Genomic DNA, 27733 nt, shown 5'->3' with positions numbered 1-27733 from the left:
GACAGTGAAGGTGATTAGCCCTTGGAGCAAACTGCCAAGGGAAGTGGTGGATTCTCCATCCCTTGATGGCTTCCAATCCAGATTGGATGCCTTTTTGGAAGATACTTTAGCCAAACACAAGTTATTGGGCTTAGAACTTGGGTAACCGGGTGACACTAATGGCCTGGATGGAGCTCAGACTGGATGATCTAAGAGTCCCTTCTGTCTTTAAATGAATATGAATCATTGTGATGTTTACCCTGACAGCACAACACCCCATCAGCTTGGCCAGCCCCACCGCTGGGCTCCAAATCATGCAGCTGGCTTAAGATTTAAAGAATATTATGTTCTGAGTCCTTTCTATTCACTTTCTGTAGTTGGTAGGCTTGGGGACCATGTTTCTAGTCTTTTCCCCACTGCCACCAAGGCCAGAAACTGACAGAACTGATAGGAAAGCTGTAGAACAGTGAGAGTTGGCAACACAGCAACAGGAAATCAGAACGGGCTGGGTCCCTATCCACTGAGAGGAGACAACAAGGGAAAATCAAGGAAAGACTCTGCAATCTCAAGCACTGAGTACCTTTGCTGTGTGAGCTAAAGGACCAAAGGTCAAAGATCAGCTTTACAAAGGTCTTTGGGTACCTACAGATGCAGATAATAAGTAATAACTTCTAGGTCTTGCCTCTCAAAGAGCCAAGTATCATTATCCCCATTTTACAGATGAGAAAACTGAGACACAGTGAAAGCAAAATTGATTTGCCCAGCATCAGCTACCAAAGCCAGGATTAGCCAGTTCTTCTGCGTTTTCGTGTTGCACTCTGTCCACTAGCCTGTTCTACCTCCCATTTCAGCCATTGAAAACAATGAGAGTTTGGAGCCTAACCTGCCTTGGCAATTTAGAAAATCCCATGAGATGCCTCTTTGCATTTTCAGGTACCTAAACACCTTTGTAAATGTGGCCCTAAGAGTTTGAACCTGCCCCATTAACGCCAATGGGAGTTTTGCTTTTGAATTCAATAGGAACAGGATTAAGCTCTATACACAGTGGTTGCATCAGTTGAACTGAAATCAAGTGCTTCTTGGCCTTTTGGCTAAGATCAAGTGCACCAGTTGAGCTGAAATCAGTTTAAAATCCATGTATTTGCACTGGTGCAAACCCTTGTGTGGATGCTCTTATATCCGTTTGCAGCTGCCTTGTATGGGTTCAGCTAGTCTCCTCTAGAGACAGACCTTCTACTAATGTAACTATTTTGGGGTGTGTGTGATTTTTCTTTTTTTTTTTTAGCTAAATAGTTACATTGGTTTGACCCCTAGCCAGGTGCAGTTGTACCGGTATAAAGATGCTTACACCACCATTTATTCCCCTAAATTTATGGGAAACTACACTGCTGTCAACATCTTCATACTGGTACAGCTGGGATCACGCTCTGGGTTATATGCCACTAAATGTCTGTGGCACTCCTAGGTTAGCTTTAAAAAGGCACCTCCCTGCTGAGATCATAAGCATCTTGCTGTGCTCCCCAGTCCTTCCTTATGGTAACATGAGAAGTTACCCTGGGCTAATTTGGAGTCATCCCTTGATTACCGTGGGGTCAAAACTGGATTCTGATCTCAGCTCCTCTGGGATCAATCCTGAGTCACCTCCTGACTGCAGTGGGATCAGGGTCGGATTCTAATCTCACCTACCCTAAGATAAGTCTGGGACCAGGGTGCTGAGTGCTGAAAACCATTAATAAAACCAACAACTGTAAATCCTGTATATGATAGAAACCACTTCAAGCCAGGGGTGCTGCCGCATCCCCAACACCCCTAGTTCCAGTGTCTGGGACACTAAAATAAATGAGGATCACTGAACTTCCTAAATTGCAGTGCAGTTGATCAGTCCTTCAGGCATTAGATATAATTCAAGCTTATTCAAAGTATCTCCCTGAACAAACTAAATCAACTTTACACCCCACCTGAGCAGACCAGGCCTTGAGATGGTCTCAACCTAACTACCGCATTGCACGAGGTCATAAGAGTCATGTTTTCTTCTTGGAGAAGTCTGGCCTGGCCCTCCTCGCGTATATGGCTGTACATCAGGAGTAAAACCATTGACATCAGTGGAGCTATGCCTGTTTTATACCATCTGAAGTGAGAGGAAACTCAGGATCTATGTTTTAAGCTGAATTGTTGATTTATGGGTAACTAAAGTTACCTAGTCAGAGTGGTTCACCTCTAGGGGCAAGGATTGAAAGATACCTTTGCTTTTCCTTAGTGAGTTGAGCAGCGGTGTCAATGCAGCTGTTCTGGAGCTGTATTAAGAACCTCGTAACAATGGAAGTTATGGATGGAGTGGTTGGCATGAAGTCCAGGATGGCAGTATCAGCGTTGATCTCCTTACACCACAGGTCTTTAGGGATATTGATTTCTGTAATAAAGCAGAGAATCTTTCACACAGCGTGTATGGAATCACAGGAACCAGGATATCAAATGACAAGGGTAGAACTAAGGGGGGGGGGGGGGACATTTTCCACAAAATAATTCTCCACATTTTACACACCTTTTGTCAAAATTTCAAATGAAATCTAAATAAATAAAATTCAACCAAAAAACCCCCAGCAAGTGTTTTGTTTTAAAAAAAAAAAAAAAGTTGTGAAAAACTTGCAAAACTTATTTTTTTCTAAGTCACCCCCAGTTCTCGCTAGCAATTTCCACATAATGCTCAGTTAGCCTACATAACAGAGTGATCTGATTATCATTGCCCTACTAATAAGCAGCTCCCTTCCTCGTCAACCCTGCAAAGATTTATGTCCATGTTGAGCTTTAGACATTGGGAGTAGCCCCAGCGAAGTCAGTGGAACGACTCAGAGTATGTTAAGGATGTTTGCAGGATAGGGGTTACTTTGGATACTTTGTGTATCAGGGAATACTCGGTAATTACTCTGGAGTGGACTTGTACTCAGCTTCACAACTGAATCGTTTGTTGCGTGATAGAAAAATACTTAGAAAGGAAAGTAAAACACCATGGAAGTCAAAATACCTGAGATTCTGGGAGTTGATCTTACATTGCTCCACACTTTCTGAATAGTCTGCATTGCTCTTTCAAAAGCAAAACGCTGATCATCTAAAGTTGGAAGGGAAGATGGCATTTATCAACAGATGTTTTCCAGGAAAGATACCCGTTTCCCTCTTGCAAAAATATTTCTTATAGAAAAAAGAACTAATTAAAATTTTAACATGCCTTGCAACATTAAAGAAGATTTACCTACATATGTGAAGTAAAATTTTGAAAAGCGTCTAAATTTCTTGGGAGCCTAAGACTGATTTTCGAGAGATTTAGGCACCGAGGGCTAGAGCCACAAAGGGAATTGGACACCTTATTGCCACTTTATGCACCTGAGGCCAAAATTTAGATATTTAAAATCACTCAGCTGCTACTTAACTCTGCAGTTGCTTAAATTCCCACTAGTAAAGTCTCTGTGGTTCCCAAATTTCTGCTAGGCAGCATGTACACAGCCATCAAATCATGATGCCACTTAAGCCCCAGCAGGATTCATGGGAGGTAACCACTCCACTCAGCACTGCGGAGGCCTCAGCTGGAGTACTATGTCTACTTCTGGGTGAAGAGGTGGACAAACTGGAGAGTGTCCAGAGGAGAGGAACAGAAATGATAAAAGGTTTAGAAAACCTGACCTATGAGAAAAGGTTAAAAAAACCTGGGCATGTTTAGACATGAGAAAAGAAGACTGAAGGGGGGGACCCAATAACAGTCTCCAGATATGTTAGGGGCTGTTATAAAGAGGACAGGGATCAAGTGTTCTCCGTGAAGACAGGACAAGAAGTAATGGGTTTAATCTGCAGCAAGGGAGATTTAGGTAACATATTAAGAAGGGTCATTAAGCTCTGGAATAAGCTTCTAAGGGAGGTTGTAAAATCCCCATTATTGGGGTTTTTTTTGTTTGTTTTTTGTTTTTTAAGAACATGCTGGACAAACACCTGTCGGGGATAATATAGGTTTACTTGATCCTGGACTTGACGAGCTCTCAAGGTCCCTTCCAGCCCTACATTTCTATCATTCTATGAACTAGACATCACCCTTCCTATCTCATCTGCAGAAGCCTAACCCAGCAGGCATTCTCAGAAGCCAGCTTACAAGTCAGGTTACGTTAGGAGTCTATGTTAGGAGCACTTTGCCTGTCTGGCTATACCAGTATCCTGTTCCAGGAAAGCGCTCCTAGTGTGGACGCAGTGTACAGTGGCAAAACTGCACTTTTGCCAGTATAGCTTATTCCCACCTCCCCGAGCAAAATAAGATGTCCCAACAAAAACACAGTTCAGCTGGTCTAACTATGGATGTAAGCAGGGTCTGAATGAATGCATCTCTGAACTCTGGGATTGGTCCTGCTTTGAGCAGGGGGTTGGACTAGATGACCTCCTGAGGTCCCTTCCTACCCTGATATTCTATGATTCTATGATAATGCTTCCCTGACAGCTAGCTGGGAGGGGGAGAGAGACTCTAGGGGTGGTTATGTAAATACAGTTTGCTCCTGCTTTGTTTAGGTATGCTTAGATATTCAGCAGATGGAGTGGTGTTTTGCTCATTGTAATCAACTTGGCTGGTGTGGAGTCACAGATCACATTAGTACTGAATGCAGGGGTAGTGAAATGCTGTTATCAATGTTGTGATTATTGTGAGAATACAGGGAAGTAGGACTGTGCTTAACCTGTTCCAAATGCGGGGGTCACCCATAGTGGAGAGGACCTTGTTGAGCCAGGGGCTTGACTGGCAAATCCCTGGGAAAATAAGAGGCGGTGGGACAGGTGTGCTGGTCAGGAGTCTGCACAAACTCCCTCCACCCCCCCGCCCCCGTTCTCTCTAGACTGACTTAACCTGTTCTTCCCTGCTGTTCAAAGAATATAGCCAACTAGGCTTCATTAGGAGCCCCTTTTGTTATTTTAAGTGCTCAATCAGAACAGAGACCAGTTGTGGAACTGTGTTTCTGCCCTGCCTGCTAAGAGCTAAAATCACTGAGAGCTGAAATCACTTGAGTTGGGGCAATGTTTCTGTCCAGCCTGCAAAAGAGCTGAAAACAACTGAGAGACTGATGTGCAGAGGTCACAGCAGAGAGGCAGAAGGTGACTGACAGTTAGCTGGTGAGTGAGCAGCCAGCAAGGCAGTGGCGGAGAGGCGTGGTGAGTGGCCAGCAGGGCAGTGGCAAAGAGGCATGACAAGCGGCCAGCAGAATGGCTGGTGGAGGGGCACGGTGAGCAGGTGGCTGGTGAATGGCCAGCAGAGCGAAGAAGCGAATAATGCCTCTTTACCCCCCCCACACAGGGTGGGAGGTGAACTCTGCAGATGCATCTCTGAACTCTGGGTCAGCACTGACCAAGGACAGCAACTGTGAGTGGAGTGCAGAGAAGGGTTGGGCATGTGAAAGGGACTTTTTTTGTGGCTGGACTTAAGAACCTGGGAGGAAAAGGACCTCAGTAGACCCAACCAACTTAGGGGTGGGTCTTTTACTCATGGTTTATGTTTATGAACCATGTTTGCGGTGTTTTCCCAAATTAATGCCGAGTTACTTCCCTCCTTTTAGTAAAAGTTTCTTTTCTACACTCGGACTCTATGCTTGTGAGTGGGGAAGTACTGCCTCTCGGAGGCGCCCAGGTGTGGTGTGTAATTTTCCCAGGTTAGTGAATGGGGACTCTAGCCAGTTCTGTGTTGTATCAATGGAAAGGAACCCCTAGATATTGAACCCAGCCCTGGTTGCTGCTGGCTCCATCTGGCAGAAGGGTTACGTCTCTGTACTAGGAGCTTTTGCCATGAAGCTCTGTCAGTCACAAATTGCACCTCATCACACCCTGACCAACCTGGCTATGCTGTCAAATGTCTGTAGTGTGGACCTGGGCCTCAGTCTTATTGAAAGCCAATGTCTCTTAGGCTCCTCAGTCACTGAACCATTTTGATTAATTGCACTCATTGGCTTGTTTGACTGATGTTTACAGTTTGCACACAATTGCAGATCTGCAGGTGTTCTTTGTCCACGGGCCTGATCCAAAGCCCACTGCAGTAAAAGGGAGTTTTTCCCTTGGTCTCTGCAGTATCTGGCTCAAGCCCCAGGCATGTCAGTATTATCCCCTGTATAGAGACCACATGTAGCTCAGCCATGAAGTTCTTTATTGCTACTCAGGAAATAGGGTCCTACTGACTCTTGGGAGCGCTAAGACTGCTGGGGGTTGTCCCCACAGTGCAAAGCTGCCCTAAAGCTGGTGGATCTGGCTGCAAGAAAATGCCCGAAGCACTGAGGGATCCACAGGTGAGTAGGGCCAGTGCCCATCTGGCTCTGATGGAGTGCACATCTGGTACCAGCTGGAGATCTGGCCCTATCGACTCCATTGGAGACTGAAGCAATTCACATCAGCTGGAGATCTGGCCCCACTGACTCCAATACCGCTGCATCAAGGTTAGATTTGGTACCATAATCCTAGAAGTATGACGTGTACCTGAGAGGTCATCCCGTTCCAAGAACTTTCTCACAGAAAGCCTTTCACCTTCATGGATATCGCCGTTTTGGAAAAAGTGGATCAGAGAGCGCTGCAGAGCGAGAATTTCGGGCAGCTGCTGCACATGTTGGATGTGCTGGTGCTGTAAGAGAAAAGTAGCCACCTCTTTATCGTGATGTCTGTGTTCAGTGGGAGAGGAAAGCTGTTATGGGGAAGGGCGTCGTGTGGTTTTGAAGTTCCTGAAAACATCATGGTTATGTGAGTGTCTGGCTGCTTTGCATCATTGGAGCAGTGCAAAGCAGCCAGCGGGGACCGGTCCATCTGGCCCTGAACCTCTGTGGACTTCTTAATAGTAACCTATTTTATCCCTGCAGGTCTCTATTAGACCCTAGGAAAGCTATACAAAGGGCCTGCTAACCCAACTCCCTTGCATATCACACTGGCAATTGCTAGCACACCCGTTGTAAAGCAAACTCAAATTGTCCATAGGCATGTGTTGCAGTAAAATGAAGCTGCCTGACTGGAATGGAAGCAGTAGATCACACCTGCCTTGTTTCTTTGGGCCAGATTAAGAGGCGTAGCATAAACAATGATGTAAATTAACCCCCTTGTGAGGTTAGCTGTACTATTTTTTACATGTGTAGCAGGAAGCCTGGTAGAAGGGGAGGAGTTTAAAGTAGGCAAAAATTATGCTTTTTGTTTTAAAGTTAGCTAACACATATTAATTAATTAGTTTTTTTTCCTAGTCTGGGCAAAGAACTTTAGGATTATAGCGAGACACTGGGTTTTAGGTGAACTATGGTTTTCTTTATTCTAATAAAGTGTCTTGTTCAGTGTTTGAAGAAATCAGCCATTGTCACATGACTCCTTTACACATTGATCAGTGAGTGTGAGTTGACCTAGGAGAGTCCAAATGAGAGTAAGGGAGTAAATCTTACACATCACCTCAGAATCTGGCTTTATGGGCATAATTTAAACTTATACATTTATGTTTAAATACAGACATGATGGGAAATCTAGTATAATTATCTCCTATCTTTAAATCAAGACTTCAGCCTCTTTCTAAAATATCCATTCTAGGTCACCCAGAAAACGCTGGGTGAGGGTCTCTGGTCTGGGTTACACAGGAAGCCAGACTATAGACAATTGTAACAGCCCCTTCTGGTCTCAAAATTGATAAATATTAGATTTTTCTTTAACCTGGAATATCGCTTCATTATGGAGGAACAATGAGTTCAGGGGGGCGAACGCCAGGGAGGGAGAAGAGCTGAAGGACAATGTTGGCACAAGAACAAATAGGGATAAACTTGTCAGGAATAAATGTAGTCTGGAAACCAGGAGAGGAGGGAACAGCCTCCCAGTGAGAAGGGGCCCAACACCCTAACTGTTTTTAAGATGGAGCTTAATAAGCTACGAAGGGGTTTCTATGATGAATAATAGCACGGGACTGGACACAATGACCCAGGAGCATATTTTTAACAGTGAGAAAATTAACCACTGGAACAATTTACCATGGGTCATGGTGAATTCTTCAAAACTGACCATTTTAAAATCAAGACTGGATGTTCTTCTCAAAGCTCTGCTCTAGGAATTATTTTGGGGCAGTTCTCTGGCCTGTGTTATGTGGGAGGTCAGACTAGATGATCACAATGGTCCCTTCTGGCCTTGGAATCTATGAGCTCCCTTCTAGCCCTAATGTTCCTATTACTCTAAGGCTCTGTCTACACTAGAGACCTTAGAGTGGCACAGCTGTACTGAAGTAAGTTAAGCTGACCTAAGGCCCTGTGTAGACAGTGCTATGAAATGGAAGAATTCTTCCACCAACCTAGCTACTGCGTTTTGGGGAGATGGATGAGCTACGCTAGTGGGAGAGTCCCTCCCACTGGCATAGGTATCATCTATACTGAAGTGCTACAGCGGCTCAGCTCTGCCTCTCTAGCAATTTAAGCGTATTCAAGCCCACAGAAACAGAGGTCAGACAAGATCAGACTGAGAGGGAGAGACTGCCACAAGGAGGGAGCAGCTGAAAGCTCAGTGGCTGACTCTGGCAGAAACTTGGGAAGAGGTCAGGTGCAGGCTCTAAGATTGCTCTTGGTGCTGGGTGCAACAAAAGCTGTTTCCTGCTAGTTGATTCCCCCTGTGTTCAGAGACACAAGACTTTGTACATTCCTTGTAAATAAACAAAACTATAGTTAAGAAAATACCAGGCTCCATCAATTTCTACTTCCAACCAGAACATCCACAAGGCCCCAAACTTTGACTGGCCTACTGGGCTGAAAAGGGGTTACAATGTATTCACATCTGCGTGTGTGTGTGTGTGTGTGTGTGCTGCTTGTTTGTGTGTACACATTAGTTCAAATCATCCCAGAGCACCTTGGACAGTAGTTCCAGGAGCACAGGGAACTGGTCTGCTTCATTTTCTTGTTGCACCAGATGGGTCAGGCGTTGGAGTGTCATCCTCTGTTCAAATCTCCACATGCAGGGCATGTTGATCAGCCCGCAGCTCGGCAGGTGGCTGAAAGGCGGGGACTGGCCATAGGCTACTTTCAGGAGAACATTTGAACTGTGAGCTCCCTCCTCTACGATCTGCTGCTTTGCAGAAGCAAGTTTCTGCTCCAGCACCTGTGGAAGTGAGATGTCAGTTAGCAATCGAGTCTTGTTATAAAGGGGCCTGGCTCTTCTAGTTGGTCTGAGAGGCAGCCTGGGCTGGTGCAGGTTTAAGGCACCAGACTAGAGATCCGGGTCAGTTCTTGGCTCTGCCGCCGACTCCGTGCGATCTCAGAGAAGCTATTTCATGACTGTGTCTCCATTTCTCATCTGTAAAAAGGGGACAATAACCCTGCCCTTGTCTATTTACACTGTGAGCATAGATGACCCTAGACCAAATGGGGCCATAGGTGAGGAGCATCTTTGGTACCTCTCTCCCTGCAATTTGTTAAACATTTGAATATCTTATGTATTGCATTTGTAGCTTATTTCATGGTTCTGATGCACGATTTGCATGCATGTTTTATCCCTCTCATATAAGATGATAAATTTGCTAACAAAAACAGCATCCCAAGCTTGGCGCTCACCCATGACCGGCAGCCCAGGTGGTTGTTGCCTGGGTTGCCAGCCTCTATATTTGGTCCTGACTATGAGCTCTTTGGGCCAGGGACTGTCTTTCACTGTGTGTCTGCACAGCACCCAGAATGACCGGTCTTTGACCTTGGTTACTGAGTGTCTGTGCAATGCCCGGCACAACAAGGTTCTGTGGGTCTGCGTTAGCAGCACCCAGCACAACTGGGTTCTGAGGGTATATGTGTGCAGCGCCCGGCACCATGGGGCCCTGCACGTGTCTGTGTAGTGCCTGGCACAATGGGGCTGCGTTTGCGTGTGTGCGTCTGTCTGTGCAGTGCTTGGCACAATGGGACTGCATTTCTAGGTTGTGTGTGCGTGCAGCACCTGACACAATGGGGCCCTGATTTCAGTTAAGGGCAATAGGCCCTAATGGAAAAATAAAATAAATAAATAAATGCCAACAGAACTCTTGGAAATGCAGAGTGGCAGGCCATTTAATACCAGGTTCATAGACACTCAAACACACAGGGTTTTCCTCTCTAGTATGCTGAACACAATGGACAAGTTTCTGCATTGGAAAAATTAGCCAGGCTTAATATAGTCTATGTTGTTCTATTCAGGTTCTTATAATGTGCCCATCACTGTGGCATCTGAGAACCAAGAGGCAAAACAATGGCATTTTAGAAACGTTGTGTGTGACTTCTGGTTTCAGATAGTGGCATGGAAGCCTCAGGTGGGCTTTTCCTGGCTTAATCTCTTATCCTGAGTAAACAATTGGTTATATTTGTGATATTTACCATGTATAGAAAACTGGTTCTCACATACCTGGAAGAATGACTGAGTTACGGCTTTGAAGCAGCTTTCCCACTGTACTCTGTCTGCTTTTTCATGCATAACTTTAATGGTCATGTTTGTGTCTGTAAGAAATATACACTTACACATCAGCTGTAACATCATTTAACATAAAATAACGAGCAGATCTAAAGTACAGCAGTTGCAATAAATATTGTTACTCATAATAGTGAAATGAATTACAATGTTACCAGAGAACTGGATTCCTGAGTCATAAGATATAGGAGCACCTTCAAATGTTAGACAGTTAAAAATCAGTTTATTAATAGGTTCATAGGTTATAAGGCTGGGAGAGAGCGTTATGATAATCTTGTCTGACCTCCTGCATAACACTGGCCATAGAACCTCACCCAGTGATTTCTACACCACGGCCATCACCTCTGTCTGAGCTATAGCAGATCTTTTAGAAAGAGATATCATATCTTAATGTCAAGACTCCAAGTGCTGGGGAATCCATCTCATCCCTACATGAGCTGTCCCGATGGTACATTCTCCTCTCTCAAACATTTTGAACCTAATTTTAGTCTGAATTTGTCTCACTTCCGTTTCCAGGTATTTGATCTTGTTTATTTTTCCAGATTAAAGAGTCATTTACTTTTAGAAATCTCCTTCCCTGTGAAGGCACTTTTAGACCAGGCTCATGTCACCTCATAACTTTCTCTTGGATAAACTAAATAGATTGAACTTCTTCAGTCTCTCACTATGAGGCAGGTTTTCCAGACCTCAGATTGTTCTTGTAGCTCTTCTCAGAATCCTTAACCAATTTGCAAGATCCTGTTTGAGGTGTGGACATCAGAACTGGAGACAGTCTCCAGCAACTGTCTCACCAGTGCTGTGTACAGAGGTAATGCCATCTCCCTTCTGCTACTTTTATATATCCAGTGGTTGCATTAATTCCTTTAGCAGCAGCACTGCACTGGGAGCTCATGTTCAGTTGGTTTCCACCATGACCCTATGTTCTTTTCAAAGTCATAGAACCATAGAAGATTAGGGTTGGAAGAGACCTCAGGAGGTTATCTAGTCCAACCCCCTGCTCAAAGCAGGACCAACCCCAACTAAATCATCCCAGCCAGGGCTTTGTCAAGCCGGGCCTTAAAAACCTCCAAGGATGGAGATTCCACCACCTCCCTAGGTAACCCATTCCAGTGCTTCACCACCCTCCTAGTGAAATAGTGTTTCCTAATGTCCAACCTAGACCTCCCCCTCTGCAATTTGAGACCATCACTCCTTGTTCTGTCGTTTGCCACCACTGAGAACAGCCGAGCTCCATCCTCTTTGGAACCCCCTTCAGGTAGTTGAAGACTGCTCTCAAATCCCCCCTCACTCTTCTCTTTTGCAGACTAAATAAGCCAAGTTCCCTCAGCCTCTCCTTGTAAGTCCTGTGCGCCAGCTCCCTGATCATTTTTGTTGCCCTCAACTTGACTCTTTCCAGTGTGTCCACCTCCTTTCTGCAGTGGGGTGCCCGCAATATTCCTGATGTGGCCTCACCAGTGCCAAATAGAAGGGAATAATCACTTCCCTCAGTCTGCTGGCAATGCTTCTACTAATGCCCCTCAATATGCCGTTAGTCTTCTTGGCAACAAGGGCACACTGTTGACTCATATCCAGCTTCTCGTCCACTGTAATCCCCAGGTCCTTTTCTGCAGAACTGCTGCTTAGCCAGTCGGTCCCCAGCCTGTAGCGGTGCATGGGTTTCTTCCATCCTAAGTGCACGACTCTGCACTTGTCCTTTTGAACCTCATCAGATTTCTTTTGAACCAATCCTCCAGTTTTCCAGGGTACAGACCACCACCTGGTAAGTGGTGGTCTGTACCCTGGAAAGTGCACAGCTACAGACTAGGGACCGAATGGCTAGGCAGCAGTTCTGCGGAAAAGGACCTAGGGGTGACAGTGGACGAGAAGCTGGATATGAGTCAGCAGTGTGCCCTTGTTGCCAAGAAGGCCAATGGCATTTTGGGATGTATAAGTAGGGGCATAGCGAGCAGATCGAGGGACGTGATCGTTCCCCTCTATTCGACATTGGTGAGGCCTCATCTGGAGTACTGTGTCCAGTTTTGGGCCCCACACTTCAAGAAGGATGTGGATAAATTGGAGAGAGTCCAGCGAAGGGCAACAAAAATGATTAGGGGTCTGGAACACATGAGTTATGAGGAGAGGCTGAGGGAGCTGGGATTGTTTAGCCTCCAGAAGAGAAGAATGAGGAGGGATTTGATAGCTGCTTTCAACTACCTGAAAGGGGGTTCCAAAGAGGATGGCTCTAGACTGTTCTCAATGGTATCAGATGACAGAACGAGGAGTAATGGTCTCAAGCTGCAGTGGGGGAGGTTTAGATTAGATATTAGGAAAAACTTTTTCACTAAGAGGGTGGTGAAACACTGGAATGCGTTACCTAGGGAGGTGGTAGAATCTCCTTCCTTAGAGGTTTTTAAGGTCAGGCTTGACAAAGCCCTGGCTGGGATGATTTAACTGGGAATTGGTCCTGCTTCGAGCAGGGGGTTGGACTAGATGACCTTCTGGGGTCCCTTCCAACCCTTATATTCTATGATTCTATGATTCTAAGTCTGACCTAGGCTCTTTGTTCCTAGATGTGTAACCCTGCATTTAGCTGTGTTAAAATGCCCCTTGCTCAAATTCACTGTACATTTTGTCATAACTTCAGCAGCAGCAACAAAAAACAAACCCAACAACAACAAAAAAACAGCCCCTAAAATGAGGCGTTTCTTTACCTGCTGTGCTGTCGAGGATGCATCTGAGGAATAGGTGGACTGTCATCGTTGCATCGTCTATGATTCCACTTAGTGACTCTGCTAGGAACTGGATGTCTTTTTCAAGGTGGTCCAAAAAGAACTTTTCTGAGTCCTGGGGCTTCACTTTCATTAGCTCCAAAATGGACTAGAAGGCAAAGTATTTCCATAGCTTAGCTCTGAGGAAGCATTTCCCCTCTTAATTGTACAGACACCTCCACAAAGGCAATGTATAACTCAGTCAAAGTTACCATTACAAATTAAAGCCTGTTAGTGGTACATACAATGCTGATCGGTTACGAAGACAGACAGAAGTGTTACTGGGGGCATTTGTTTTCCCACCTGTCTATCGGTAAATGTCCCCAGTAGCATTGAAGAATGGAGCAGTGCTCTGGCGATGCAGACTGAGGCTGCAGGCAGATCCCTCTCGGTCTCTTTGTTCCGTGAGGACGGACTCCCCAGCACGTAGCCTCTCTCTGTTTTATCCTTCGTGCTGTATTAAAAAACCACAACTCATTTGACAGTCAGAGATCAGACTTTTCTCCCAAAATCTTGTATTTTTTCAGTGTTTCACCCTAACCAGTTCACAACTGTAGTGACCAGTGGGTCAGACTGGGGTGGGGGGAAAGCATTGGAATTTTGAACTTTCAATGAAATTTCCCCTATAGTTCACCCCGGTAAACAATACCCAGACAGCAATATGGGTTTAAGTTGACACAGTCCCATTCATTCCTTTTAGGTTACATGCAATGATTTTAAACTTACATATCTACTTCCTCAAATCCCTCCACAGGTTTGTGATCAGTCCCACCGATCTCGGAGCCACACAGACACTTGATAATAACATAGGGCCGTCCGCACTGTTGTCACAGGAATAATGTCAGCATTAGTCACTTTATAAAGAACCAGCAATGCAACAGTTGTACGGTGATTTGCTCAGCTGCTAGCCAGACAGCACCACTCTCTGCAGCTGAGCAAAAAACAGATGTTGCACAAACCACTGGAGGCAGAAATGTTCGGAAGAGTGAACAGGAAAGACAGTGAGTGTGCAATATACTGGTCTTGTGTGTAGGATCATGTTTCTCAGACTAGCCTAGTGGAGTTAGGGCTTGTCTACACAGCCCCTCAGTGCACGGGAGGTTGGGGTGTGAATGTACACGCACCAACTGTCTGCATGGCACCTGCTCCCACACGCTAAAAGTGCTGTTGAATCAGCAGGATGTCCAAGCGTGATACAGAACTTTTAGTGCACAAGAGGCAGCAGCGTCCACACGGTGACAGTGTGCAGGACTGTGTGCTGTACAGTCAAACCCTGGCTTGCTGCGCACAAAATGGCCATGTAGACAAGCCTCCAGGCTCCCCAAACACACTGAAATTTGGGGTGGGGGGTGCCTAGCTCCCTTTGTGTGTATAAAGCTGTGGTTTCACCAAATGTACGCTGAATGAGCATGACTGCTAGTGGCAAGGCAAAACCAGCTCGGTCAGTGTTTAAAACCATGTTGCTAGATGGGAGGAGGAGGATTAGGTGCAGGGAACTAAGGTCTGCAGTCGGGAAGGCCCAGATCCACCAAGACACTTCATGGCTAAGTCCCAATTTCAGGCATCACGGCGAGCCACAAAACTCCTGCTCTGCTATCACCTAACCCTGTAGATATCTTCACTCACTGAGCGCCTCTGTGTTCAGGATACAAGTTCCCTCAGTGCTGAAGTTTCTAACCCTGGGCACGTGCACTGCTGCCCCGCGCTAGCTGTCCAAATACTGATCTCTTGCTTCAGCCCCAGAGCGACCCACGAACTGGGGGAAGACAGGAAAAGGAGCTGGTTCAAAACCTAGCCAGAGGAGAAGGTTCCTTCACACCTTTCAGCCTAGTGGTTAGAGCACTCAGCCCCGGTGTGAAAAGCCCAGGTTTAATTGTCTCCTTGGCCCAAAGGATTTGACCTGGGGGCTCCTACTTCTCAGGAGGGTGCCCTAGTCACTGAGCTATGGGATAATCTGATGGGGCTCCCTCAATCTCTCCTGGTGACGCTGTTCAGCTATGGCTAAGCAATGAGTCACTGGAACAAGGGGACTGGACCCTGGGATCTCCCACCTCTCTAATCACTGGACTGCAAACTCCTTCTCACCACCACCTCCTCCTCTATTTGTTTTGTGTGGAGTGACACAGGCTTCATACACGTACAGCTTTGGATATGATGAAACTCTAGTATCACAGGGGACTAGCTTGGATGCACAGTAGTGAAAATCTCAATCTTTGTGTGGACCCAGAAACGACTTAGGCACCTAAGCCCCCTGACTCTAGGGGAGGGGTTCCCTAGCACTAGGCAGAGCTAGGCTGGTGCCTCCCTGCAGCCTGGACCAGGCACCTACCTCTGTGAGGGGGGAAGGGCTTAGCACCTACTCCACTGATCAGCATCTCCCCTTGGCTGGCTTAGGCAGCTCCTTGCCTAGCATGCTAGCTTGGTGTGTCACATTCCCATGTCTGTTTCTGTCCATGCATTGTATAGGGAGTGAGGCGCTTAACTCGGGCTCCTATGGATCTCACTACTGCAACCAAAAGTTAGGTGTTGCGACGTGCAATGTCACAACGCCTAACTCCTTTGTGAATCTGGGCCTAAGGCATTTTCAGGGCAAAAGCAACTAACTTTACAAATACCACATGTTTTGCTCTTATAGGCCATGCCATGGAACTCTTTATCTTCAGTAACTGTCTATACAGACACATCTACACATGCAACCCACACTTACCAGTGTGGTGCCCTGACCAGCTCTAGGGATGGACAGACCGTACATAGAGGTTGATGAGCATTCTACAGCCTGGGCTAAGAAAGGTGGGTCTTTTGGCTCAGGCAGGAAAGAACTGTGCTTTTAGCTCTGGAGGAGGCAGGTTCAGCTCCCACGCAGGGGCTCTACCATTCTTGTGGAAGTGGGGGGGGGGTGCCACAGGAAGGGGCTACATGCAGATACGGGTTTGGATATGAAATTCTTGTATCACAGGAGACTAGCTTGGATGCACAGCAGTGAAATTCTCAAGCCCAGACACTACATCAGCCCTAACGTGAAAGTTTAGGTGCAATTTAAGTGCATATTTCTATGTAGGGAGATCAGGCTTGGAGTCAGCTTTGGCCTCCGGATCCTTGTCTCAGTGGCAAGTAGTCCTGTCCTGAGAAATCCTACATGTACATTCCAGAAACAGAGACGCAGCAAGAGACTGAAGATACATCTGCAACAAACAATAGCTACGAAGAGACACTTACGTCTTCAATGCGCCAGTGCTGCCCACATTGGCATCCTGTGTGTGAGAGGGAATCAGACCAATCAGCTACTGGTACAGTCACAAAAACAACACTAATGATAACGCACCAGAACCTCAGCTGGGGTGGATCAGCACAGCCCCAGCGACTCCGATGGAGTGACAACCGATCCTCCCCAGTTGTGGATCTGGTCCCATGGAATTGGAGCTACAGCTCATTTACATCAGCTGGGGACCTGGTCCCAAACTTCCTGGTTCTGTAAAAAATGACTTTGTGAAACAACATTCTAAACCAGATTTTTGGTCAGTCTGAAAAATGGTCAGTGCAGGACCAGACTGGAGGGACATAGCTGGTTTTAACGAGCCATTACCCAACCCTTGTGCCAAGACTGACAGACCCTGCCCCAACCTTGCTCTAATTTAAGACCAGTTCCTACAGCCTCACAGCACTTTTCTGTCAAGCAAGACTCAGCTGTGTCGCAGCATTGCCCTGTTTTGCAGTGGCTTGGAAATGAGGTGGCATAGGAACATCTCCATATGTAGACACCATTAGGGTTAAGCCAAATGGCTGCCTCTTAGAAAACATACCTTGTATTACAATAATGAGGCATTTAAAAGCAGCCAGGGAAAATATTGATATTAAGTTTTTCTGAGACTTACTCCACAGTTTTTCTCCAGGATTGTGTTTCCAATTCGTCACATCAAAGAGAAGGTCGCCCGGCATGGTCGGAAGGTAGGTCCCCTGGTAAACAAACCACAGTTGGACACCTTTACTACAGCACTGGGACAGAGCAGAAGAAAGAGGTCATGGAGCAGGTCCTCAAGGAATCAATTCTGAAGCACTTAGAGGAGAGGAAAGTGATCAGGAACAGTCAGCATGGATTCACCAAGGACAAGTCATGCCTGACTAATCTAATTGCCTTCTATGACGAGATAACTGGCTCTGTGGATGAAGGGAAAGCAGTGGACGTGTTGTTCCTTCACTTTAGCAAAGCTTTTGACACGGTCTCCCACAGTATTCTTGCCAGCAAGTTAAAGAAGTATGGGCTGGATGAATGGATTTAACTGGGAATTGGTCCTGCTTCGAGCAGGGGGTTGGACTAGATGACCTTCTGGGGTCCCTTCCAACCCTTATATTCTATGATTCTATGACTATAAGGTGGATAGAAAGCTGGCTAGATTGTCGGGCTCAACGGGTAGTAATCAATGGCTCCATGTCTAGTTGGCAGCCGGTATCAAGTGGAGTGCGCCAGGGGTCGGTCCTGGGGCCGGTTTTGTTCAATGTCTTCATAAACGATCTGGAGGATGGTGTGGATTGCACCCTCAGCAAGTTTGCGGATGACACTAAACTGGGAGGAGTGGTAGATATGCTGGAGGGTAGGGATAGGATACAGAGGGACCTAGATAAATTGGAGGATTGGGCCAAAAGAAATCTGATGAGGTTCAACAAGGACAAGTGCAGAGTCCTGCACTTAGGACGGAAGAACCCAATGCAGAGCTACAGACTAGGGACCGAATGGCTCGGCAGCAGTTCTGCAGAGAAGGACCTAGGGGTTACAGTGGACGAGAAGTTGGATATGAGTCAACAGTGTGCCCTTGTTGCCAAGAAGGCCAATGGCATTTTGGGATGTATAAGTAGGGGCATTGCCAGCAGATCGAGGGAGTGATCGTTCCCCTCTATTCGACATTGGTGAGGCCTCATCTGGAGTACTGTGTCCAGTTTTGGGCCTCACACTACAAGAAGGATGTGGAAAAATTGGATAGAGTCCAGCAGAGGGCAACAAAAATGATTAGGGGACTGGAACACATGACTTATGAGGAGAGGCTGAGGGAACTGGGGATGTTTAGTCTGTGGAAGAGAAGAATGAGGGGGGATTTGATAGCTGCTTTCAACTACCTGAAAGGGGGTTCCAAAGAGGATGGCTCTAGACTGTTCTTAGTGGTAGCAGATGACAGAACAAGGAGTAAAGGTCTCAAGTTGCAGTGGGGGAAATTTAGGTTGGATATTAGGAAAAACTTTTTCACTCGGAGGGTGGTGAAACACTGGAATGCGTTACCTAGGGAGGTGGTGGAATCTCCTTCCCTAGAAGTTTTTAAGGTCAGGCTTGACAAAGCCCTGGCTGGGATGATTTAGTCGGGGATCGGTCCTGCTTTGAGCAGGGGGTTGGACTAGATGACCTCCTGAGGTCCCTTCCAGCCCTGATATTCTATGATTCTATGAAGGGCTTGTGGATAGAGCGTTGGATGGGGATTCGGGGGATATAGGTTTGGTTCTTGGCACTGCCCAAATGCACAGTGGCTAAGATCAGAACCTCATTGTATCGCACAGACATGAAGTGACTAAGACTGGGGTTCTGTTTGGGGAAGGCGCTGCACAGGTGCCCAGTGACTAAGATCAGAACTCATTGACCAAGCGCTGCACAGACATACAGCAACCAAGATTGGGACTCTGTTGTGCCAGACAGACACAGACACATAATGAGACAATCCCTGTCCCAATGAGCTTACAATATAAATAGACAAGAGGTGAGAGGGGAAACTAAGGATAAGAAAGGTGCAGTGACTTGCCCAAGTCACCCAGGGAGTCTGTGGCAGAGCTGGGAACAGAAACCAGAAAACCTGAGTCTTAGTCCAGTGCCCAATCCCCTCGATGACACCGCCCCTCTGAATGAGTAATAAAATACCGGTACGGAATCATAAAGCAAAATGGTCCTGTCAAAGTGCTCAGCCTCCAAAGCAGGCTGCTGGCTAGGCCACATCAATTCTCACAAGGGGTGTGTCTTATTTCCCTTTGAGAGACAAGCTGGGTGGCATAACATCTCTTATTGGACCAACTTCTCTTGGGGAGAGACATGATTTTGACTTGTCTTGTTCACCAACGGAAGTTGGTCCAATGCAAGATATTACTCCACCGACCTTGTACAACTTACTTACCTTTGATATGCGACACCCCTCTATGGCACTTTGTCAATAAAAGAAGCTGTTTGTGCTACAGCTTCTTGCCATATTCTCCCTTTTCGTCCCAAGTGCAGATTTTCATTCCTGTGTGCTATGTGGCTTTCTCAGCCTGAATAAAGACAGTATTCGTCCCCTGGGAATCTGGTGCCAGAACTTGGAAAGCTGATTAGATGAGCTCAAAGGGAAAGAGTCATCGATGCTAAGACCAGGAGGGACCTTTCTGATCACCCAGCCCGCCCTCCTGCATAGCACAGGCCAGAGAATCTCATGCAGCGATTCTTGCATCTAGCCCAGTGACCTGTGCAAATTGTGATTTCCCATTTGATTTCAACAAGAAAATCTAATTTTATCAGGTGACAATAATATAATGTTTCATTGCAAACAGACACACACAGATGGTCAGGCCTGCAGGCAGCTAATCCAGGGCGCCAAACGGGTAACTGTTTAAGATTCTCTGGCTTGGGTTATAAGGAGGTCAGACTAGATGGTTATAATGGTCTCTTCTGGCTTGAAATTCGATGAATACTATTTCCCTGGAGCCCCCAGAACCTCAGGCAGGTGCTGACATGCACATATCCCCAGCATTCGTCATTGTAGAGGCGGGGAAATGCAAATAGTGACTTTGGGGGGGGGCTTGGAACAGAAAAGCCAGTCTCTGGTTTGTGACTGAGTTAAGAGAAAGGGATGAGACTCAAAAGCAAAGTATGGTGCAGGTGAGATGGCCATGATTTCAGATGATTTCAAACATATCTGTATTTCTAGGGACTGATCGTAAGTTCCTCCTACACCCAAAAGCTGCTGTAACTGACACTGCAGACTGACGTAGCCCCCAGCCGGTGCTAGGTTTAGGGCTGGTGGTGTCAAGAGGATAAGGTGCCACAGAGCTGCCGAAGCAGAGGAAGGATACACTCACTCTTTGCAGAAAAAGCTTTTGACTCACCTTGACAGCGCTGGGCTGGAAGCAGATGGATTTGAACAGCTCGGTGAGTGGGTTCTGGGACAGGGTCAGCGTGAGAGCAGTATGCAGCACCACTTCCAGCAAGGTTGCGTTTTCCTGGCTGCTCACGTCACTCATGATCTTTTCCAATTTGTTTTCTATGGATTCTTCTGATGGCAGCGATGCTTGTAGGAGTCTCTCCATGTGCTTTATAATGGCCTAAATGACAAACAAATAAAACAGAGAGGGGTTTAATGGGCTCCACTTTTCACATTTCATTCCAGAGGGTCACACCGATCTCTGTGGTGTTTCATAATCAGGGTGAAATTCAGCACAAGACCAAGGTGTGGTGTTCAGTGATTGCTCAGTGCATAGAAGCTTGTTCTATGTCTGGTTCCAACTGGCTGTGATAACAACAAGAGATTCACAGCACCTCTCCTGAGACTCTGTCTGGGAAGCTCAGTCCCTAAAGGCACATTCCCTATAACTACTTTAGGCACCAGTTAAGTCCCATTCAGATCCTACATGGCAGATCCTCTGCTGGTGTATAAATTGTGCTGGCTCTCTGTACAGGGGTGAATTTCACTTGTACAGAATCACAAACCAAACCGTGTTCCATTAAAATAGAAAACAGACACTCACTGTTAGTTGCTTGGCTTCTTCAGAGTCTGTGTTTTTATTGTGGCTTCTTGCTTTTTCTATAGTCACAAGTATCAGTGGTGTATTGGAGCTCATTTTTATGTCCTAAAGAAATAAATACTTTTGTTATAACAAAGCTGTTCATGTATCATTTATGTACTTATTTATTAAGGTACATCATTCTACACCGAGAGGTCACTAATGAATCCTATTACACCAGTTACATTTGAAGGCTAATCAAAATGTTTTTCATGTATTTTATTATTATTATTCTCATTTTATGTATTGTTTTATTATTTGTATTATGGCAGTGTCTAAAAGCCCCTGTCTTGATTGGGGCCCATAGTGCCAGGCATTGCCCAGACACACAGCGACTGACATCAGTGCCCCATTTGCATTGGGTGCTGCACAAATACAAAAGTCTGGACTACACTATAGACCTAGATCGGTATAACTATGTTGCTCAGAGTGTGAAAAATACCCCCCCATAGCGACGTAATTATGCCAACCTAACCCGCCATGTAGACAGCGCTATGTCAGAAAGAGAGCCTCTCCTGCTGATGTAGAACCACCTGTTGGGGAGGTGGATTAACTACACCGACGGGCTCTCCCGTCAGCGTATAGCATCCTCATTAATGTGCTACAACAGAGCTGCAGCTCTACCGCTACAGAGTTTTAAGCGGAGACCTGCCCACAGGAGTTGAGATCAGCACCCCATTGTGCGAGGTGCTGGACAGACATGTACTAAGAGACTGTCTCTGCCAGAGCCGTCCCTTGGGTATGGCGAATTGGGGCGACTGCCCCGGGCCCCATGCTTGGATAAAATCATGAGAAGGCGGGCGGAGAGGTGAGGTGGGAAGCGGGCGGACGAGCAGGGTGAGGAGGCGAACGGGGAGGCGAGCGGCAGGAGGACAGCTGGGAGGGGGGTGAGGAAGCAGGCAGTTGGGGGGGGGAGGGTAAGGAGGTGAGTGTTGGCCAACCCCTTTCAGAACCTCCCCCTTTCCCCAGCATCTCCTGCCCGCCGGCGGGCCCCAGTCAATCAGTGCCTCCCTCTCCCTCTCAGCGCCTAACGCGGATCAGATGTTTCACCCATGGCGTCAGGAGGTGCTGAGAAGGAGGGGAGAGGTGCAAGGGCGAAGCATGCTCGGGGCCGGGGGGAGGGGGTAGGGACTGGGCAGGGAAGAGGTGGACCAGGGGTGGGAAGAGGCAGGGCGGGGTGGGGTGGGATCAGGAAGAGGCAGGGCAGGGGGAGCATCCCCCAGCAGATTAGAAGCTCAGCGCCTATGTCCCGGGCCCTGCATCTCCCTAGGGACAGCCATGGTCTCTGCCACAAAGAGCTCTCAATCTAAATACCAAAATCATTTTGAAAGTAAAACTCAAAAGCACAAAGGTAATATTTTAGCAATTCCGTGTGTGGGAACATTTTTTTGCTTATCAGGAAGTACAAAATTGCTTTCATGTGAATACAAAGTTCTTGAATTTACCATCCCATAGAAAGGAGATGAAAACCATTCATACAGTTTCTGTTAAGCATAAAAGTCTGTCACCTTTGGAAGTCGCTTACCTGTGAAGTCTCAATCCCTCTGGGTAAAATCCACTGCTCTTGCTGAAGAATCTGCTCCATTATGTTCATCCCATAGAAATTGCAAAGATTTCTAATAAGGAATATTTGAGGCCAAGGTGTTTGGGCCTTTTCAACCAGATTTTTCATTGAATTCACAAGCTGGGACTGTTTCTCTGCAGTTTCAGCACTGGTCCCTGTATTCTGGTCTGCAGCTGCCAAGCAGAGTTCAGTATTAGCCCCAAACCAATGCAATATTGCTGTCTAGCTTCACAGTTGTTCAAAGCTCATATGCAATGAAATCCCTGCAGTAATGTTACCATAGTATTTAAGATAAAAGCGAAAAAAGGAGAAAGTCAAGAAAGACCCCATTTGAATAGATACACTTCATCTGAACCAGAAGGAACAGTCCTTCCATTAACCTTTCTGAAGTGAAGATTTACAGGTATAAAATGCAATACCACCTCCCAGTGGAAAATTGCTTCATGGATAAAATTCACCCTGTAGGACTAATGTGGCCACCATTAATTTTATGGCAACAGCGAGTTTGGTCTGGCAGAACCTACAGCATTCAGAGAGGTCAGATACTTTTACAGAGTCACCAATTCTTAGGTAAAAAAGGCCCATTGTGTCCATCCAGTCCACCTCCTACATAATCTTGTAAATCAAGATCAGTTATTTTTCTTAAAGCTCTGCTCCAGGAATTATTTGGGGGAAGTTCTGTGGCTTATGCTGTACTAGATGATCACGGCTGCTACTCTGAAACCTGTCATTATGCAAGGCACTGCATTTAGCCGTATGGAGTGGAAATCTATCAACTGCATGAAAAAAACTTGTACAGATACAAATGAAGGGATAAACACCCATTTTTTCATGGTCTGTGGGTATAAAAACTTCCTCACTGTATTTTCCACTTTATGCATCCGATGAAGTGAGCTGTAGCTCATGAAAGCTTATGCTCAAATAAATTGGTTAGTCTCTAAGGTGTCACAAGTACTCCTTTTCTTTTTGAGAATACAGACTAACACGGCTGCTACTCTGAAACCTGTCATAGATGATCACAATAATCTCTTCTGATCTGTGAATCTATGAATAACCCGGGCCAGAGAATTTCCCCCAGTGATTCCTGCATCTGGCCCAATAACTCCTGGCTGAGCTACAGCAGCGCTTTGAGAAAGAGAAATCTATTCTTGATGTAAATACTTTAAAAATATTTAAAGAAGCTTTTACCCTATCTTTTAATTTGGTGACCTCATACCAAGTGAGATTGGGAGGAAAGATCATTTCATGAAAGTCAGCTGGGTAAATGTGCTGGCCATACAGAAGTGGGACACTTATTATTGTAGGTACCACACACTTCTGTACATCTTGCCATTTAAAGTTGTAATTTTCAGTAATGATCAGAGTTTGTTGGAAAATGGAATTTCTGTTCTGTGGGAAATTCTCACATTTCTAAATTTGTATTGTTCAAATCATGAAGAAAAGTCAAAATTTCGAAATATTTCATGTATGAAATATTCCGATTCAGAAACATCTGTAAGCAGGGTCTGAATGAGCTCTCCCCTGACATCGAGCGGTGAGTTGGGGAAGAGGACTTCAGGAGCCGACTTTGTTTGCATGGACACACCCACTCTGCCTAGGTGCGCAGCATGATGGAGCCGCTTTGCCCAAATGATCAATTTTAGCTGGTGCTGGGTTGCAAATCACTTTGGTTTTGGGTGCAGGAGTGATAAAGTGTTGGCATCCTTGTTGTGTGCATAAAGGGCAGAAGATCTGTGCTTGGCATACCCTGATTGAGGGGTTCTCCCTCAAATGAACTGCATTTGCTAAGCTGTGGGTAGAGGTGCCAAAGCCCAGTGCAGAGGTGAGAGAATGAGGACAGGTGTCTGTACATGGTGGCTTGGGCTCTAAGGGTCCTAGACACCATTTGTCCTTCCCCCGCTCCACTGTTTAATGACAGAGCTGATTAAGATTCAGTTGAGAGTCTTTTGTTTTGGATCCCTACAGCTGAAATCACTGATAACCAGGTCCAAGCATTAGAGCTGCTATGGGACAGCGTCTCTGGTAAAAGTGACTGCCCAGCCTGCCCTAGTAATGAGGCTCCCCCTGTAACAGCTGAAATCACTGAGAGCTGTGTTAAGTGGGGGGACCTCAAGATATTTCAGAGGTTGCACTAGAGGGCAGTGGTGGAATGAGCGATGGCAGAGCAGCTGATATAGGAGTGAGCAGCTGACAGAGTGACCAATAGTGGAGTGAGCTTGCGGAGTAAGCGGCAGATGGCGCACTGAGCAGCAGCAAAGTGAGTGGCTGATGGTGGAGTGATAGCTGAGGCATTGCCCAGTGCCTTCTGCCCCATGGGTGGGAGGTGAACTCATGCGAATGCACCTCTGAAATCTTGGTCGTCAATGACCAGGGACAACAACTGTGAGTTGGGCACCCAGAGGTGGTGTTAGGATATAGATATTCAGGCCTGTCTGTAAAGGCCTGTACTCTAAGAATTTAGGTGTATTCTTATCACTTGGCTAGTTATAGAGGTACAAAAGAAAGAATCAAAATCACTGTCTGCCAGTGTAAGGTCCTTCTCTTACTGTGACAGTCTGAGGCCCTGTTCTTTGGCTAACGCCTTTGGCTAAGCAACAGAGGCAGCCATAAGATGGGAAGCAACCGGTCATATCCTCACATTCCAAACTAGTCACATTGAAAGAAGGTGCTATTGGGCTGTTAGGAATACAATCCTGTCCTGATAGTGCCTGTCACCTCCAGAGAAAGGGAAGTGCCTAGAAGATGTAAAAGGAAACTTAGTTTGATAGCATCCTGTCTGGCAAGAACTCACTTATCAATAGCTGGGATGTGAAATCCTCACTTCTGTATTGTTCTGTCATTATAGTTCCCACTTTGCTATTGTTTGTCTGTATAATCTCTGTCTGGTTCTGTGATTGTTTCTGTCTGCTGTATAATTAATTTTGCTGGGTGTAAACTAATTAAGGTGGTGGGATATAATGGGTTACATAATCATGTTACAATATGTTAGGATTGGTGAGTTAAATTTCAGGAAAATGATTGGTTAAGGTATAGCTAAGCAGAACTCAAGTTTTACTATATAGTCTGCAGTCAATCAGGAAGTGGGTGGGGGGAAATGGGAACAGGGAATGGGGGTAAGGAAATTGAAATAATGTTTTGCTAAAGGGGGAACAGGGAATGGGGGTGGGGAAACTGGAATCATGTTTGGCTAAGGGCAGGAATGGGAACAGGGACACAGGTGTAAGGCTCTGTGGTGTCAGAGCTGGGAAGGGGGACACTAAGGAAGGAAACTGGAATCATGCTTGCTGGAAGTTCACCCCAATAAACATCAAATTGTTTGCACCTTTGGACTTCGGGTATTGTTGCTCTCTGTTCGTGCGAGAAGGACCAGGGAAGTAAGTGGGTGAAGGAATAAGCTCCCTAACAGGTGGTGTGTAATTTTCCCAGATTCCTTGGTGGGTGCTTGAGCCAGTTCTGTAATGTATCATCAGAAGGAAGCCCTAGATATTGAACCTGGCTGGCCCTTATTGCTGCCAACTCCAGCTGGCAGAACGGTTACACGTAGAAATTACTCTGGACAAACACAACTCTTAAAGCAAACAACATCCATGGAGCTAAATGGTTCTCTAACCAATCTTCCCTGATGTCCAGTACAACTGGAAAACAGTTAGAAACTCCACTTACCACTTGGCAGCTGTCTGCCAAGCACAGATGCAACGTTACTGACGGCGAGTCGGAGCTTAGCAATGAACTGCAGGTTTTCAATGCTGGTGAGAGTGGCAGAGCTGGGAGCAGACAGAACTGCAGTGGAGAGCAAGTGCTCCGAATGCTGGCTGGCGTCTTCTTGAAAGGAGGAATACATAAAATCCTGTTCAAGAGAGAATTTTAAAAAATGTAAAGTAGTGAAGAGATAGTACTTCTGTGTAAAGGAGATGCAGTTGGTTGGGCCATCTGTATTTTTGTGACTCAACTTTTCCTTTCCCCTCACACCACACAGCAGACAATAACCTTAAAGGCTACAAAATATAAAATTGTTCTGAACCTGATCATTTTGAAATAATGCCACTGGATTAAAAATAACAGTCTCCCATCTGCCTCTCCCCACCTTGTATCTACCCCGCCATCTTCTGCTCCCGCCCCTCTCCCCGCTTCCCAGCTCCTAAGAGCCTCTGGGTAAAATTTTCAAAAATGCCAACGTGATTTAGGAGCCAAAGGTCACTTAAAGGCTGTGGGACTTAGGGTCCTAAATGACTTAGGCACTACTGAAAAATTCCCCCTAAGTCTCTTTGAAAGTCAGTGAGATTTAATCTCCTAAGTACTAAGTTATTTCTGAAAATGGGAGAACTGGCCATTAATTGTGTTTCTCTTTTTCTGGGTGCCCAACATGAGGTACCTGGGTCTGACTTGCATAAATGCTGAGTGCTCACAGCTGCAACTGAGGTCAACTGGAGCTGTGTATGAACTGTGATAAAGTTCCTCCTCTACCTTGGTGGGTCCTGCGCTTATTGGCAGATTTTGCTCGCCTCAGAGATTCACAGTAGCCCTCAGTTTGGCCACTTTCATGGCTCAAATCTGCCATTCACTCAGGTAACCTCATCACTGGCTAGCATGGGGGAAAAAAAGAATAAGAACAACCCTCGCAGTTTCTGATGATCCACCTTGTGGGTCGGGGAACAGCCCAGAGAACTTCCCCTCTGGTGGAAGCTCCTGTGTTGGATCAGGAGTTGCGAGGTTTAGGGGTAACTCGGGCCCGCTCTCTACCCTGGTTTCCAGCCCAGGACCCCGCGGACTACAGCTATCTAGAGTGCCTTCTGGAACAGCTGTGCAACAACTACAGTTCCCTGGGCTACTTCCCCATGGCCTCCTCCCAACCCCTTCTTTGTCCTCACCACAGGACCTTTCTCCTCATGTCTGTTAATGCTTGTACTCTTCAGTCCTCCAGCAGCATGTCCTCTCACTCCCAGCTCCTTACACACACCTCACTAACTGGAGTGAGCCTTTTTAAACCAGGTGTCCTGATTAGCCTGCCTGCCTTAATTAGTTCTAGAAAGTTCCTGAGTGTTCTGGAATAGTCCCTGTTATTTTACCCAGGGAAAAGGGACCTGCTTAACCTGGAACTAATGTATCTACCTTCGACCACTCTCTTGTAGCCATATGGCCTGACCCTGTCACACAACATATAAAATGCTATAAAAATGCTAAGTACTCTGCTTGTCAGTCCCTGAGGATCTAAAATTGGGCACCCAAA

The 27733-nt window shown here is 46.2% G+C and overlaps 1 protein-coding gene across 1 annotated transcript in view; it reads right to left on the bottom strand.

Moving 5' to 3' along the window:
- Window positions 1-27733, bottom strand: part of LOC125637939 (E3 ubiquitin-protein ligase rnf213-alpha) — a 144942-nt gene that overhangs the window by 16654 nt on the left and 100555 nt on the right. The window contains exons 44-57 of the mRNA XM_075130130.1: window positions 26170-26353; window positions 22468-22679; window positions 20907-21008; window positions 20268-20483; window positions 17030-17111; window positions 16374-16408; window positions 13884-13978; window positions 13461-13611; window positions 13101-13266; window positions 10348-10439; window positions 8836-9084; window positions 6463-6604; window positions 3002-3085; window positions 2221-2389 (exon numbers count right to left, since the gene is read on the bottom strand). Of these exons, the coding sequence (XP_074986231.1) occupies window positions 2221-2389; window positions 3002-3085; window positions 6463-6604; window positions 8836-9084; window positions 10348-10439; window positions 13101-13266; window positions 13461-13611; window positions 13884-13978; window positions 16374-16408; window positions 17030-17111; window positions 20268-20483; window positions 20907-21008; window positions 22468-22679; window positions 26170-26353 (1979 nt within the window). The remainder of the gene's footprint in view (window positions 1-2220; window positions 2390-3001; window positions 3086-6462; window positions 6605-8835; window positions 9085-10347; window positions 10440-13100; window positions 13267-13460; window positions 13612-13883; window positions 13979-16373; window positions 16409-17029; window positions 17112-20267; window positions 20484-20906; window positions 21009-22467; window positions 22680-26169; window positions 26354-27733) is intronic.

This window comes from Caretta caretta, chromosome 6 (genome assembly GCF_965140235.1).
Source record: "Caretta caretta isolate rCarCar2 chromosome 6, rCarCar1.hap1, whole genome shotgun sequence".
Classification (NCBI taxonomy): domain Eukaryota; kingdom Metazoa; phylum Chordata; order Testudines; family Cheloniidae; genus Caretta; species Caretta caretta.
The sequence above is the reverse complement of the archived record's forward strand: the minus strand, read 5'-3'. Positions and strand labels throughout refer to the sequence as shown.